Source organism: Cucurbita pepo, chromosome LG12 (genome assembly GCF_002806865.2).
Source record: "Cucurbita pepo subsp. pepo cultivar mu-cu-16 chromosome LG12, ASM280686v2, whole genome shotgun sequence".
Lineage (NCBI taxonomy): Eukaryota > Viridiplantae > Streptophyta > Magnoliopsida > Cucurbitales > Cucurbitaceae > Cucurbita > Cucurbita pepo.
Genome location: NC_036649.1, coordinates 359,206 through 375,372, shown reverse-complemented (window position 1 = coordinate 375,372; position 16,167 = coordinate 359,206). Strand labels below are relative to the sequence as shown.

Genomic DNA, 16,167 nt, shown 5'->3' with positions numbered 1-16,167 from the left:
ATAAATTTAGGTAGAATAATGTAAATTATAAAAATAGAAAGTTGATAAGGTATATGATTCTTCTAAATTTATTATTTAAGAAGCAAAGCCAATGAGTAAAGCTGACATAAGTTTCTAAGTTCACACATACCAACCAACTAAAAATCAAGTGATCTACCAACTATTTGGAGTAATTATTTCTTCTGAAGGGCCCAATTTATAAATATTCAATTTTAATTATATTAGGAGGCTTCATAAGTAAGTCGTAATTTAATCATAGATTAAAATTAACTTAGTCGCACATCAAATTACAACAAATTATTCATACCAATAAAATAATATTTATTATCGGTCTTTAAATATTAGTTAAATACCCGAATATAGAAAGTTAAATTATTTCAACTATCAAATCAAACACAATTTAATAGTTTAATAGGAGCTGGAGAGAGCAATTTTCAAAATACATAGAATTGAAGGACTTAATTGCAAAAACCTTAAATTTTAGGACTCCAATATCATGAAGATTTAACAATAAGGTTTGGAAATTGCCAGAAAGGCCAAATCAGAACCGTTCAAACCGACAATCTGGACTTTGGAAAAATAGAAAAAGAAAAAAGAAAAAAGAAAATCGATGGAGCCTTCCAAGAACAGCACACTCCAGTACCGGAGTTCTACTGTGTATTTTCCAGAAATTTTACTGCAGTTTTTGCAGTCGATCAAAACAGATNTTTTTTTTTTTTTTTTTTTTTTTTTTTTTTTTTTTTTAGTTCTGAAAAGTTTGATGTAAATTCGAACATTTCCCTTTTGCATACCTTTGGAACGAAAAAATTCCAGATGGAATCGACATTCTCATGGCGGAATTCAAAACGCTGTTTCTGTTTCTGGATTTTTCTGTTTCTTTGTCGTCGTTGTTTGACGGACCAGTGCCGGCCGCCATGGATGAATTCATAGCTTCAACTTCTTCGTCTTCTTCCTCGTTGATGCTCAATATATCTGCAACTGAGAGAATGCGGACTGGACATGGAGAAGACTGATGATCCTCTGAAACTGACCGAATCGAACGGATGGATTCTTCTCTGCTTCTCTCTGTTCTTCCGTCTCCTCGATCGACACTCGGCGGATTTGGATTCGGACTTCCTTGATCTCGATTGGTTGAATCGGTTACGATTTCGACCACGACGACCTCCTGGCTTACGTTTTCGGACAAATCTTGGACGACGACGACGGCAGCGTCGCTGCTGTGGCGGTAACCTAGAACCGTCACGGATGGCGGCGGAGTTTCCGGAGGCGGAGGATTCGTCGGCGTTATATTGGAACGACAGAAAGGACAACTCGAATTGGATTTCAGCCAAGTATCAATACACGCGAGATGAAAAGCGTGACTACATTTAGGCAACAATCGCAAACTCTCGTTCTCTTGAAATTCACTCAAACATATAGCGCAATCGCTTTCTTCGATCAATCCTTCGCCCTTCTTGAACTTGAAAACCGAGATCGATTTTAACAGCGCCTCATTCAATCCCGGTCCCGCACTCGACTGCCGAGTATCGTTAACCACTCGATCCGCCTCGAAGTTCTCCACCGGTTCGGCTCCACCGCCATCGTCGACTCTCCGCCGGCAATATTTCGACACGATCGCGTAGTAAGTAACCAGAACAAACGCGCTAGCTAAGATCCCGATCACCGCGACTATTAGAGGCGAGAAGAATGTATCGGAATCGTCACTATCTTCGAGACCGAAGAGCGGCGGCGGCGGGAACGGGAAGGCACACCACTGCGGACAGAAGGCTGTGCAAAGTTCTTGAGAACAGTCGTTAAAGTTGAACGGATTGAACGGCGGGGAGGGATCGGGGATTCCGACGGAGTCCATGTGATGCGGAAGTTGAAGAGGAAGGAGATCTTTCGATGTCTTGAGTCGCAGGAGAAGGTGAACAAGGTTCCGTCACACGGCGGCGGTGGAAACCGGAACGGTGGAGGAAAAGTCTGTGGAGAGCTTATATTTTAGTGAGGAAAAAAAAAAAAAAAAGGCAGCGGCTGAGGCTCGGGATCAGACAAGTCTCTTGCCTTATCCTAACTTTTTTTATTTTTTATTTTTTATTTTTTATATCATATATATATATATATATATATATATATATATAATAAACATGTGTTCTACTTTAAGTTTTTTATTTTTTATTTTGATTTTAGGTTTTTAATTGATTTTGTTCTTTTTTTTTTTCCTTGAATTATTTTGAAACTATTATTGGATAATAAAAATAAATAATTTTTCACAGTTTCATTTTCATAAATAAAAAATAGCTATAAAATAAATTCTCTTATATAAATTTTAAAGATTTTATTTTGATCATTATTTGGTGTAAATAGGTTTTAATGTTTCTAATTATTTAAATTTTCAAAGTTTGTTGCGTAACTTTTAAAATATTTATTTTAATTTATAAATTAAAAAAATATATTGTTTTTTTTTATTATTTAATTTTGACATATTAAGGACGTAGTTTAATTTACTATTTAATTTTTCACAATTGAATTTATATGTCATTTTCTAAAAATAAAATGATATTAATAATCATTTGAAATTTTAATTTCTATTAATTAAATTCAAAAACAATATTTTCATTCGTGATTTTCGTTATTTTGTCTAACTACTATTTAAAATATTTTCAAAATTCACGTAAAATTTTAAAAAGTTTGAAAATTATAGATACCAAATTGAAAATAATAAAGGCAGGAAACCTGAATTATAGCAACTAATTTTAAAATTTTAAAGATAACAAATAGAAGCTCAACTATTACCATTGAAATAAAAATTATAATTTAAACTTATATTTTCACTTTTTAATATAAAAATAGANAAAAAAAAAAAAAAAAAAAAAAAAAAAAAAAAATATATATATATATATATATATATATATATATCTTTTTGACTTTGTACTGTCTCGAAAATACTCTGTACTTTAAAAAGTTTCCATAATATTTTTAAATGCATAGAAAAATCTAAAAAAGAAATAAAAAATTTTATTTTAAAATATCATAGATATTTTAAAAAAAAGTTGAAGGGTATTAATGAAATTTATGATATTTTTGAAATATTTTTTTTAAATAAATAAATAAAATGCCAATACTTTCCTAAAAAAATTGAGTATCTTTTAGATATTTATTTTGAAAATTTAAGGTATTCCAGTTTTTTTTCCTTAAAAGGTTAGATTTATTTTGAAAGGTTAGAAATTTTTTAAAATAAAATACAAAAGTTTTAAGTGTATTTTTATTAATTTAACGTAAAAAAAATGAAAAAAAGTGCAAATTATGGATTTTTGTATTATTATTTTGAGTTCAACCCCACATATGATAAACCGGGAAGATAAACCGGGAGGCGGGAAGGGAACTTATTCTGCCACCGGTCATTCCGGTTTCCGGTGAATGCCTCAGTACTCCGAATCCGAAAACTCCAATAACCCGGAATTCGCCGGGTTGAAGTCCTCCGATCACTCCCTCCACCAACTCTGAACATCGCCGCCGGAGGCACAGCTCTAAATCACGTAACTTCTCAATCCTCGAAGACTTATCGTTTTTGCTTGTGAACTAACTGAAAATTTTCAGGTGGAACTGTATAGCGAAACTCCGAGCTCAGCGAAGATGTCGCAGCTGGGAAATCCGGCCAATAGCAGCAGCAGCAGCAGTAGCATTCCAGTGAGTGAAGCGTACTGGTCTCTTTTTGACAAAGCTGACCGGAAGTTTTCCAAGATCAGGGACCTGCCTTATTACGAACGCAATAGGTTTTTCCGCTCTTCAATTGGTCGATTATTTGGTTTATAGGAGAAAGTATGTGAGAAATCGATCAAATCTGATGGAGGAAATGATAACTCTTATCTGGATGTTGATTACTTCTACCTGTTGATGTAATTTTCTTAAAATATGTTAGGAATTAGTTGTAATTTGAAAGGAGTTTCATTCGGTGGTCCGTTTTTCATCAATTGAAGAATCAAATATTCTCTTTCTGAATCTCTGATCTATATTTATTTCCGTTCTACCGTATAGGATTGAGAATTTTGAGCATTTTGGCTCTCAACGGTTTCAGGTACGATGCGTATTTTCACAAGGCGTTCAAATTGTACTCACAGTTATGGAAACTTCAGCAAGAGAATCGTCAGAAGTTGGTTGAGGCAGGGCTAAAGAGATGGGAGATTGGGGAGATTGCTTCACGAATTGCTCAGCTTTACTTTGGGCAATACATGAGGACCAGTGAAGCGAACTATTTATCCGAGTCTTACGTATTTTATGAAGCAATATTTACTCGAGAGTACTTCAAGGAGGGATTGCTTCAAGATGCCAGTCTTGCGAACAGGCAGCTGAGATTTCTGTCCAGATTTCTGATGGTGTGCCTGCTTTTGAATCGAAGAGAAATGGTCCATCAGTTAGCCAATCAGCTTAAAATGTTACTTGATGATTGTAAGAGAACATTCCAGGTGCTTTTCTTATCTCACTCTATGTTCTTTGATTATGAGTATAAATTGTGAGCAAGATGATAATGCTGGACGAATGGATTAGAATTGAGTTGATTGATAATTGTTTTAGCTTCACCAATTGACCTTTAAGGTATGAATTTGCTAATTTCGTCTTCATAGTACAAATGCCCCAGAAGTAAGAAACTCAAGTAATATTACATGGAACTGTATCTTCTGTATGACGGAAGAGATGTCAAGATGAATCGGTTGTAGTCATTGCGGGGAATACTCCTCCTTGAATTTTCTTTGAATGTTTGAAATTCATCACAATTTTTACACTCTGGACATAGTTAATCCATCTCTATGAGATTGTCAACTTTTATCTGTGGAGTCAATTGTCTGAAGTGATAATATATTGTAAATGCATTCTACAATTTGTAGTTATTGACTAGGTCTTATTTCTCTTGACTAGAGCCATTTTTTGTAGTTTAGATACTTTTTTGTGGGCTTTTCCTTTTTGTATACCGTGTATTCTTTCGTTTTTTTTCAATAAAATTCCATTGTTCTTCATTAAAAAAAGCCAACGATTGTTTTGTTCTCGTAGATACACTTTTTACACGTTTCTGGTGTGCTCTCTTCTGCCTGTTTTTACATCTTTTCACACTTCTGGTGTTTGTTTTTTTTTTTTTTTTCGGGCGGACGCATTTTCCATGTTCCTGGTGTTTGCTTTCTTAACCTGGTGCATATGCATATATTTCGTTCACGGTGAAGAAAAGATGTCATTTAGATGTGGTTGGGAAGGCTTATCTTTCTGTTGTTTTGTAAATTCATTTGGCACAATTTCATCAATGGCTGTTGATTTATCATTTGGATCTTGGTATAAGCCAATAATGTATCTGGGCTGCTGTTTTAGGAGAAGGATGTTAGAGAATCGAAGCTGGTAGTTCAGGAAATAATGAAATTTCTGAAAGCAGATACAGCCTTTATGAATATCAGGCCTTTCAGATATAGTGTTGTGTTAGAGTCTCATCCAGATTCTCTAACACCTGTTCCTCCATCACGAACAAAGAGATACTTGAGGTTACAGGATGCTATTCTGAGTAGCTACCACCATAACGAGGTTAGATATTGAGACCTTCCCATGACTTGGCTTTAAGGAGAATTTAGTACTTCGATGTGTCTTAATGATGTCATTTCAGAAAAATTCAACATAATCGATATATTCTTTTGTGTTGATTCATCTTTCCTTCCCTTGATCGTGAACCAGGTCAAGTTTTCTGAGCTTACGCTAGACACGTTCAGGATGATCCAGTGCCTAGAATGGGAACCTAGTGGTTCGTTCTATCGGCCAAATAATAGAAGTGGGCAGAATGGAGGATCTGGGCCAAGTCGCAGTAACTTCTCACAGCATATAGTTGATCCTACTCTCCCATCTAATCCTCGGAAGTCAATTTTATACCGTCCTTCAGTGACACATTTTTTAGCAGTTAGTATGATAAGCATACTTCCTATACACCTGATACCCATTGTTCCATTTGTTATATTGACTTATTAAGAAGATTTATTTTGCAGGTTCTAGCTACAATTTGTGAGGAGATGCCAAATGATGGGGTTCTCTTGATATATTTGTCAGCTTCAGGTTGAGTGACTTGTTCTTCTTATTTTTTACTCTTCTCACTGAGAACTGCAATACTTTTCTCACTATCAAACTACTTCAGGCATTGCAAAGAATATTTTATCTTCCCCAGCTGGCAGTGAGTCTATCAACGATGCGGAGGATATTGATAAAACCAAGTCTCCTTGTGGTCAAGTTGGAGGAGGCATCAAAGGTCCCTCGACTGGTTGCTTATCATTTGGTGTTCGTGGCAAAGGAGGTAACTACTGTCTTATCGGACCAAATGTGTTTCATTTTGGTTTTCTATCATCTGGATCTGAAGCTTGTTTCTGCAAATTGGAGGGAAATACCCTACTTATAACTGCGTCAAAATGAAGATGCAATAGAAAATTTATTTTGTTTAGAAGTGGCCAAGTAACTCTTTTTGGATTTTACTCTCCTCTTAGGAAAAAATGTCATCTAGTTTAGTTGATGTCCGTAACTCAGCTGAAAATCTTTCCATTGGTTCATTGATTGAATTTTGAATCAGTAAGGGTAAAGTAATTTGGCAGTGATTATATTTTGCTCTTATGAAGCATGCTATGCGTTTGTGAGTAACAAGGTGGTTGCCTGATATGGGGATGTGGATTTCATTTTTAGATTTTTTGGGTAGTTACTACCATTATTTATAGCTAAACACAAAATCTTCAATTTTTGTTTTCTTTTAACTTATGTTTTCACTTGATACTATATATTATATAACCACTGTAATTGGTAATGGATTGCTTGCTATGGTCACTTATAATTCCTTAACAGGATTAAGCTGCATAAATCTCATTGACTTGATTTTGTAAGAGGAAGGCTATTTTCTTTCAGATTTTGGCTGTGAATCTGAATACATGTTTAGTAAAAGGATTCGAAGCTTGTTCTTCCATATAATAACTCCACTTTCACATTATCAAATTGGTGAAGAGTAGCTTTTGCTGATCACTTATAGTCCTCTCCAGGATTAAGCTGCATATATCCAAGCGACATACTTCCATTTACAAGAAGGCCATTTCTTTTAGTTATAGATAGTGACGTCAGTGAAGAATTTGAGGTCAGTTTATCGATCTCGAGGTTATTCTTTTTAGATTTTACTGTTTTATGCCTTGGCTTTAGAATGAAGTTCCTGTTTGGATGTCTCTATATGACTTGGAGGAAAAGATCATCTTCAATTTTATTCACTAGTCCCATTGTCCAATGATATGCATACTGCTCTTGTCTTATACTGGAGGAAATTACTTTAAAAAAATTTGTAGACTATCCATGGATCAGAAAAGGGAGAGCCAGCTGCAATGCTGTTATCTCCCAGCGCTACGAGTCACACTGTTGCTACCGATTATCGTCATGGAAGCCTTTTCACCTTTTTTCTCACAGCCCCATTGCATGCTTTCTGTCTATTGCTTGGTATCTCAGGCTCTGATGTTGAAATGGTATGGTTAAATCTCGTCATGTTATGCTTGATAATTGACTCTTTCTTTCAAAAAATTTACAAAAACAAAAATGGTTTAGGATACATTTAATAAAGCCGAGAACGTGCTATCCTCGTCCTTAAGTGAGTGGGGGCAGTTTTTGGTGACATCAGAGAACCTCGATCAAGTTTGGGCTCAAATTTTGAACGATCCGTTCATAAGGCGACTTCTCTTGAGGTAATATCTACCATTTTGGTTTTTTCCTAGAAGATATAAATTCTCAGCATACCCTGTGAGCTTTAGCTATGATGCTCACAATGGTGGTAGAGACTTATAATAATGAACTGCTTGACTGAATAAGATAAATTGCTTGATTTCCAATCAACTTGTTTATCTATCCTAACTGAAGTTTTGGTTGGGTTTGGAGGATTTTGATTTCTTTTTGTTCTTTGTTTTCCTTCTTCTTCTTGCCTATCAATAATTCATAGCTCACAAGTTTCAAGCAGTTTGCCCCATTATCTCCACCAGAAAAATATATCGACAGTTCTATGCCTGCCCATTTTGGATTTTAGAAATTTCAATTGGGGTTAAAAACCCAATGAGCATTGGGGGTTAAAGGTGCATGCAATTTACTATATTTTGGAAGACATTATTTTGACTTTAGATTTAGAAGAGTAATAAGAAGAGCCAACAAGATGTTCGGAAGCAAAAGGTGGCTTGGTTCGTATAGGCCATGGCCAACGAGAACTTATAATCGGGCTGAAAAATCCATACATTTCCCCTTTTAGTTCTTTCAAATAAGTTGACTGAAAAGATATTCAATAGCTGTGCATGGTCCTAGGAGATTAGAATCGTTTACGTCATGCTAGAATTCGAGCATTCATGTGCAGGACGGACCTTTGAGATAAAACAATCTGCAAGTTAACTTTTGATAGTTTGATGTCTTACTTATCTTGATATTTAGATGTGTGATTCTTGATCGACTTTAGACACCTTTCGAATTATTCTCCGTTGATGCTTTCTCTTTCCAGATTTATATTCTGTCGTACCGTGCTAGCACTTTACGCGCCAACCATCGGTAAGAACGGATATGTTCCAAGGTGCGTGCCATCTCTGCCCTCCGTCGTCGATCCAACAACCGCAACATTGCAATCTGCAGTCATGCAGATAGCAAATATCTTCGGTGTAAGCCACAGTTTCGTCTTCTCAGAATACCTGGTATTTCCAGAAAACAAGCAATGAAATGTGTACTCAAAATTAGTAAGTCTATACTATCGCTTGCTGTTTTTTGCTGTCTGCTTTTGTGTGAATGGATCTGGACTTCCTTTGGCTGTGATTGCACTGCACAGAATGCTATCGAAAGCGCTTTGAATGCTTCTTAATTTTTCCCAGGTGGGAAAAAAATAGGACCCAAATGAACCATTTCAATCATTGGTGGCGATGTAGCTAGAATGTTAAAGAATCCTTACCAGGTACCAATTATTTGTAGCTAAATTCAAAAGTTCTGTTGGTTGTCTGCTATATTTTGAAAATAGTATTATGATCGGTTTGGAGTGAGTTTTTAAGTGCTTAAAATATTCAGCTAAAATAGTATTATGATCCGTTTGGAGTGAGTTTTTAAGTGCTTAAAATATTTAGCAACACTTTTTAAAGCACTTGAAAAGTCATTTCAAATCGACTCTTAATCTTATTTCTTTCTTGATTTCTACTAAAATTATGCCTCAAAATGCTAAATCTAAAGTCATGTTAGTTAAACTTTAACTTGATCTATTAGCCGTGTTTACGTACTATAAAGTTTTTGTATCATAAACTTGATCTATTAGCTGTGTTTACGTGCTAGAAAGTTTTTGTATCATAAACTTGAATTTTTAAGAATCAAAAATAAAAAACCAAATCAAATCATCCCGATTGATAGGGATAGGAAAAAAAGAAAAAAAATCATGGATCTATTTGATTAGAGCTACAAACTTGCTGAGACGTGTCTGAAACGTCTCTAGAAATATTTTTAGGGCAAATAGTTGGTTGAACAAAGGATAGAGCCTAACCAAAACACAAGTATTAACATATTCAAGAGAGAATTGAGAAAGAAAAAGTGAGGAAGCCACAGTTTGAAGTGTTTTCTGTTTGAGAATTAATTTGAAGTGCTTTAATCTTTAACTTTAGATGGTCAGCCATTATGATTATATGTTGTCCCTTGATTAATTGCTTCCTTTTGCTTTCTTCTAATAAAATATCATAATTTATTTGTAAATATCGCCATCAAACATAAATTACGTTTAAAAGTATATGAACCAAATAACAAAATTCTGTCGTGCATATATCATTGATTGTACTTTAGAACAAGTTTAAAGTTTAATCTTAGGAGAATCTTCTTTCGTTTCAGAAAAAAGAAAAGAAAAGAAAAAAAGAATCCTAACATTTATTCGCATATTGATATTGCACCTTTTGAATTATTTTTAGGGTACGAGACCAATCAAATCTGGTGTGATGATATCCCGTCTCTAGTGCTATCTTCTCAAGTGTATGGTTCAAAAATCTCTTTTTTGTACTTTACTCCTAGGTTATGTTTTTTTTTCTATCTCTCGATTTTCACAAGAATCCATAATATTACTAATATGGACACGAGTGAGATGGGTACTTATGAGATTTTACAAGACATAATTGGTCTTTTAAAACCCGTTTTTTACTTTGATGTTGACTTTGACTTTTTTGGGTTCGTTGTTACACAACTATAAAATGTATTTACTATTCTTTTGAATGGTAGATTATTTAATGTCTTGCTTGATACAAAACTTATTTTTATGTATGTCGAAAATGTTATGACTTATTAGAAGTAAATTTGAGAGCTCAATAACCTATTTACGACCTTTTTAAAATTCGACTTATTAGTCACAAAATGGTAATAATGCATCACTATGATGACGATGATTACGATGTGTCACGCTCACTATGATGACGATGATTAAAAAAAAATATAATAATTATTTTTGAAGTCTCGAACGTCATGATAGAATGTTCTAAATGTAAATATTATTTTAATAACGGTTTAGTTACTTTTATAATTTAGCAAAAATAAAAATGTCGAAAATGAAATTAAATCTCCAATGGTGGCTGTCGTCTTTAATCATTTCATTTCTGCTTTTGAAGTATATTTTAGAGATGTTCTTCGAGAGCTATGGCGTTGCACATGTCCCTCTCTCTGTAAATCGACCTTAAATTTCTGTCAGCGACTTCAGAGCTTGAAAACGAAACCAATCCCCATTCATGGAGGTCCGAAAACCAGAAAAGGACCATCTAGTCCTCACCATCGACCCGCCGGAGAAGGAACAAATCTCACCGTCTCCGACCAGAACCAAAACCTTCCGCCGTCTCAACTTCTCTAAACCTAAATCCCGTTTTGAGGAACCTGATTTCCCGCGCTCCATTCCCAGAACCATTCCGGAATCCACAGATCTTCTTCAACCTCCAGTAGAAGAAGACTCCAGTTCTTCATCTTCATCTTATTCCTCTTCCTCGGAGTACGAAGATGAAGAAATCGGACCGGAAAATGAAGACGGAAGCAAAGGCGGACGAAGACGGAAAAGGAAGGCGAAGAGGAAGAAGATCAATAAACGAGCATTAATCGAATGGATATTGTTCCTTACAATAACCACTTGCTTAATCTGTGCACTAACACTTAAATCGCTTCAAGAGAAGCAGATTTGGAGCTTACAGGTCTGGAAATGGTGCTTGATCGTAATGGTGATTTTCTGTGGGCGTTTGGTGTCGGAATGGCTCGTCGGACTCCTCGTCTTCATAATCGAACGAAACTTCATGCTCCGCGAACGAGTCCTGTATTTCGTCTACGGCCTCCGCAACAGCTTTCAGAACTGCACTTGGTTAGGGCTAGTTCTAATCGCCTGGATGATAATGTTCCCCGACGTTCACCACAACAACAAAGCCCTCCTAAAGGTCTTCCGATTCTTGATCGCCGTCCTAATCGGCGCCACCATCTGGCTTCTCAAAATCCTTCTCGTGAAAGTACTTGCATCCTCGTTCCACGTCGCGACATTCTTCGATCGGATGAAGGAGAACGTGTTCAACCACTACATCCTCGAGACACTGTCCGGACCGCCGCTCGACGAGGAGGAGAGGGATAACGTGATGAATTTCCAACGCCGGTTGCTGCAGCAATCGAAGTCGATGCCGGTGTGGTGGCGGGACGGCGGCGGAGCAGGTCAGAATTTGTCGAGATCTAAGCGGCAGGGTTCGTGTAAGAAGATCGATATTGAGAGGTTGAGGAAGCTAAGCTTGCAGAGGAGACCGTCGGCTTGGAGTGTGAAGAGATTGGTGAGCTATGTGAGATCGTCAGGACTGTCGACGATATCGAGGACGGTGGATGATTTTGCAAACGCCGAATCCGAGATTACCAGTGAATCGGAGGCCAGACGCTGCGCTCAGAGAGTGTTCAAGAACGTCGCTATGCCTGGTGCCAGGTTTCTCTCTCTAAAACTTAAATCTTCTTTCTCTCTCTAGAATTAAAATTATATTTATTTACGAATTAATATCCTTTTTTTTTCTCTCACTTTATTTTTATTAGTATTAATGGATAAATACATTCTCAATCTGTGAAATAATTATTTAATAATCCTTTTTAACATACAAAAATTATTTTTTAAAAATATAATTTTAATAAAACAAAATACCTTAAATTTTTTTATTATATTAATCTTATTTTAAATGACTTTAAAATAAATATTTATAATATCTCTCATTAAAATTTGGTATAATTATTTACAAAATTGTTATGAAACAATATCTTAAATAATTTACAATTAATTTCATGGGTTTCTTTCTGATTCTCAATCAAACAGTTTATTTACCTTTAGATGTAAGGGGTCATTAAAATTGTTGTATAAGATCATGAGTTTTCGGCAACTCTTTTTTCTTTCCTTTTTAGGGTAGGNTTTTTTTTTTTTTTTTTTTTTTTTTTTTTTTTTTTCATTTTATTTTCTAAGAAATCAATAATTTCATGCCCCACCAAAATATTCCAGGTCTCTACAATTGAAAACATAATCTGGCAAGTATTTTTCGTTCAAATTTCTATTTCAAAGAATTAAAACCCAAATATATATATATATATATATATATATTTATAAAAAATAAAAATAAAAAGTGATTTTTATGCAAGCATTAATTAAGTATTTGAAAATCTCTCCTTCTTTTGTTCGGATGTACACGTAGCACACAACTGTTCTTGTCCGTAAGGGAAGTCACTTCTTCAAATGTCCTATAGGTCCTCCATTCATTGATTTTCTTTTTTAATATTTGACTAAAATAATGATTTTATTATATTTTTGTGTTGAAAAAAAATATGTGGTTGGTTTTTTAGATTCTTTTTATTTCATTTATATGGTTTTAAATGTTCACAATTATTTTTTTTTAATTGTCATTTAAAGTTTATTTCTATTGAAGAAAAAAAAATATACATTATGTGAGCATTTTTTACAAATTAGAGATTTTTTTTTAGAAAGAATAATAATAAACATTACATAAACTAAAATAAGTCTTTAAGTATAGTCTAAAAATAGTGTCTTAATCAAAATCTTTTACTTTAGTTTAATGTTTTAAATAAATAAATAATCTTTTATAATATTTGAAATACCATAAACTATTTTTTTTTAAAATGTTGGTAGAAGTGTAAAATAAATTAGAACCAAACAAATTCAGTTTCTATTAGAAACATATCAAAAGATCCACCAAAATTGTGGATCCAAATTCTCTTCTTGTCCTTTGATATTGATAAGAAAAAGACAGGTTAGCTGCTTCAAAATAGCTATCCATGTGTATGTCCCTGTCCTCCTCCACTTTTTTCTGTCTTCTTTCTGCCCCCCCAAGAAATAAATGCTTTTACAAAAAGTTTAGTGTTTGTGCTGTTGTCCACTGGTTCATAAATTAATGATGGAATTCAAAGGCTGAGATTCTTGAAGCCAGACAGATTAGTAAACTAGATTTGATTTTTAGTATTTAATCAAGTATGAAAAGACTAATTATACGAAGATTTAAGTCGAACTTCCTCGACTTTCAATTTTGTGTATAATAAATCAATATTCTTTAGAGATTTTAGGTATGTTAGAAATCTATTAGATACGGAATTTAGAGGTTAGAGATTTATTAAATATTTTTCAAGTTAAATTAGGCACTTAAGTGAAGTTTAGGAAAATAAATATTTGATTTAGATTATAGAGACTAGCTTTAGTTGAAGATTGATGGAGACCACGCCATCAAAATATCCCATGGCAACTTTTTAACAATCGAGTCAACTTTTCTTTTTCCTTATCAATTCTTTGTTCTTTTTCTCATTGTGATACTCCTGAGATATGCATGTTGTTTTTTCTTTTTTTTCTTTTTTTTTTCTCTCTATATAAAATTGATTAATTTCATATTTTAAAAGTAACATAATTATGGAGTAACATTAACGATGTTGGTTTTGTTTTGATGTGGCTACAGATACATTGAGGAGGAAGATCTACTGAGATTCCTGAAGGTAGAAGAAGTGAACACCATTTTCCCTCTCTTTGAAGGCGCCATTGAAACAGGAAAAATCTCCAAATCCGCTTTCAGAAACTGGGTGGTTCGTATAATATCCCCAACACGCCTTAAATTCTATCAATCCCTTAATGCTTCTAAAATTTCATCATGTCATTATGCAGCTTCATGCCTACATCGAGCGGAAGGCATTGGCACATTCTTTGAACGACACCAAAACCGCTGTCCACCAGCTCCATAAGCTGGCCAGCGCCGTCGTGTCTGTGATCATCATAGTCATTTCTCTTCTGGTCCTCGGCGTCGCCACCATTAAGGTCCTCTTGGTTGTCACTTCTCAGCTTCTCCTCGTTGGATTCATGTTTCAAAACACTTGCAAAACCATATTCGAATCCATCATTTTCGTCTTCGTCATGCATCCTTTCGACGTCGGCGATCGGTGTGTCATCGACGGCGTCCATGTAAGTAACCATGGTTAAAAGTATGAATAAATGAGCTTAGACTGTGGTATGTTAGCTTAAGTTTTTAGAATGATAATGATTTGCCGTATCTCAAATTTGAAGTAAAAGAGGAGTGTTGATTCTGTTGAATATTATATGTATAGTAACCTATAGGATTTGGGTCATTTTTGGTTTTCAGATGTTTGTGGAAGAGATGAACATATTGTCGACAGTGTTCTTGAGATTCGACAATGAGAAGATTTACTATCCCAATTCTGTTCTGCTGACGAAGCCGATCAGCAATTTTAGAAGAAGTCCCGACATGTCGGATACGGTGAATTTCACCATTGACGCCTCCACTTCTTTTGACAATATCACAGCCCTCAAGAAGGCAATGCAAATGTAAGCATTTCTACTATCATCCTTCCTCATTGCTCATTCATTCTTCATCAAAATACACAAAATTTCATTCAAAACTCATTACTCTTTTAAGTTTTATAATGTCACCAATTTTAGTATAGGTTAATTGTTAAAACAACTACTTTGCTTGAGGTTGGAGTTTCAAACCACCTCCATATTGGAGTTTCAAAGTACTATAATTTTATTTTTTGACCCTTGAACTTTCACCTTATGTCTATTATGTCCTTAGAATGCTAAATTAGAGGTTTAGAGGCCTATTAGACATTTTTAACGTTTAAAGATCTTTTACACGAAATTAAAAGTTAAGAAACATTAATTTAGAGACCTTTCAAGCGCGTTCTTCAAAGACTAAACTTGTAGTTTGACTAATTTCTATTTATTTCTTTGTACTATTAAATCTAGCTGTAAATTTACTAAGTTTAAGCTTTTCAAATTGTGCAGGAATATGTATGAAATTAGTTGGAGAACTAGAATTATTACTTACCAACATGTTGATGACAAAGTTGTGTTTTTTTTTTTTGCAGATACATAGAGAGCAAACCAAAGCATTGGAGCCCAAAACACACATTGGTGGTGAAAGAGATTGAGAATATGGACAAGATGAAGATGAGTCTGTGTGTGCAGCACACCATGAACCATCAAAACTTCACTGAAAGGAACAGCAGAAGATCAGACCTCATTTTAGAACTCAAAAGGGTTTTTGAGAATCTGGGCATAAAATACCATCTCCTTCCTCAACAAGTTATTCTCACTCACTTCAATTTACCTAATGCCCAAACCTTGCTCCCCTCCTCCTGAGATTACTTCTCTGCCAAATTTTTCATCCCCAGAAAAACCTATATAACGTAAGGTACGTGAAGAGTGTATTTAGAAAAATATCTTTTGGAGTCGGTGTTTTAATTAATGTCTCTAAATTTGAAAAAAAAAAAAATACGTTTACCCTTAAAAAAAAAAAAAAAAAAAAAAAAAAAANAAAAAAAAAAAAAAAAATAAAAAAAAAAAAAAAAAAAAAAAAAAAAGTGCTTTAAAACCTTGCCATTAATCCTGTTTGGGACATGGGTGGCGACATAGGGGTAACTCCGTGCCCAGCCCATTAATCCTGTTTGGGACATGGGCCGGCAGGCGACATAGGGGTAAACCCCGTGCCCAATCCATGTAGACTAGTCACCCCTATATAATACATATTTGTCAGGCTTAGAAACAGGCTTAGACATGATTTTTCTGAACTTGATTGATGGTAATCTTGTGCCTAACAAGTTTTAGCTTGTTCTTTTTCCATGAGATTAATTGATCGGAAAGAAGACCATTAA

General features: G+C 34.7%; 3 protein-coding genes across 5 annotated transcripts; 2 read left to right on the top strand and 1 right to left on the bottom strand.

Annotated features, from left to right (window-relative positions):
- Window positions 1-719: 719 nt before the first annotated feature.
- Window positions 720-2,016, bottom strand: LOC111806607 (RING-H2 finger protein ATL52-like). The gene has a single exon (XM_023691982.1). It carries the CDS (start codon window positions 1,847-1,849, stop codon window positions 743-745), a length of 1,107 nt encoding a protein of 368 aa, XP_023547750.1. The 5' UTR covers window positions 1,850-2,016; the 3' UTR covers window positions 720-742.
- Window positions 2,017-3,339: 1,323 nt separating this feature from the next.
- LOC111806644 (protein SCAI-like) lies at window positions 3,340-10,235 on the top strand. Of its 3 annotated transcripts, none has more exons than XR_002816852.1 (13): window positions 3,340-3,501; window positions 3,580-3,755; window positions 4,058-4,445; window positions 5,338-5,544; window positions 5,692-5,910; window positions 5,997-6,063; window positions 6,143-6,298; window positions 7,026-7,117; window positions 7,320-7,493; window positions 7,573-7,709; window positions 8,504-8,732; window positions 8,865-8,944; window positions 9,933-10,235. XR_002816852.1 is itself a non-coding variant. In XM_023692022.1 (12 exons), the coding sequence occupies exons 2-11, from the start codon at window positions 3,616-3,618 to the stop codon at window positions 8,712-8,714; spliced, it is 1,791 nt and encodes a 596-aa protein (XP_023547790.1). In that variant the 5' UTR covers window positions 3,340-3,518; window positions 3,580-3,615; the 3' UTR covers window positions 8,715-8,732; window positions 8,865-9,073. The 3 variants fall into 3 exon arrangements, 1 of the variants encoding a protein (XP_023547790.1); XR_002816851.1 differs by having other exon boundaries at window positions 3,340-3,518; XM_023692022.1 differs by lacking the exon at window positions 9,933-10,235 and having other exon boundaries at window positions 3,340-3,518; window positions 8,865-9,073.
- Window positions 10,236-10,532: 297 nt separating this feature from the next.
- LOC111806643 (mechanosensitive ion channel protein 10-like) lies at window positions 10,533-15,775 on the top strand. The gene is made up of 5 exons (XM_023692021.1): window positions 10,533-11,947; window positions 13,962-14,085; window positions 14,165-14,458; window positions 14,637-14,839; window positions 15,382-15,775. The coding sequence occupies exons 1-5, from the start codon at window positions 10,737-10,739 to the stop codon at window positions 15,653-15,655; spliced, it is 2,106 nt and encodes a 701-aa protein (XP_023547789.1). The 5' UTR covers window positions 10,533-10,736; the 3' UTR covers window positions 15,656-15,775.
- Window positions 15,776-16,167: the final 392 nt, after the last annotated feature.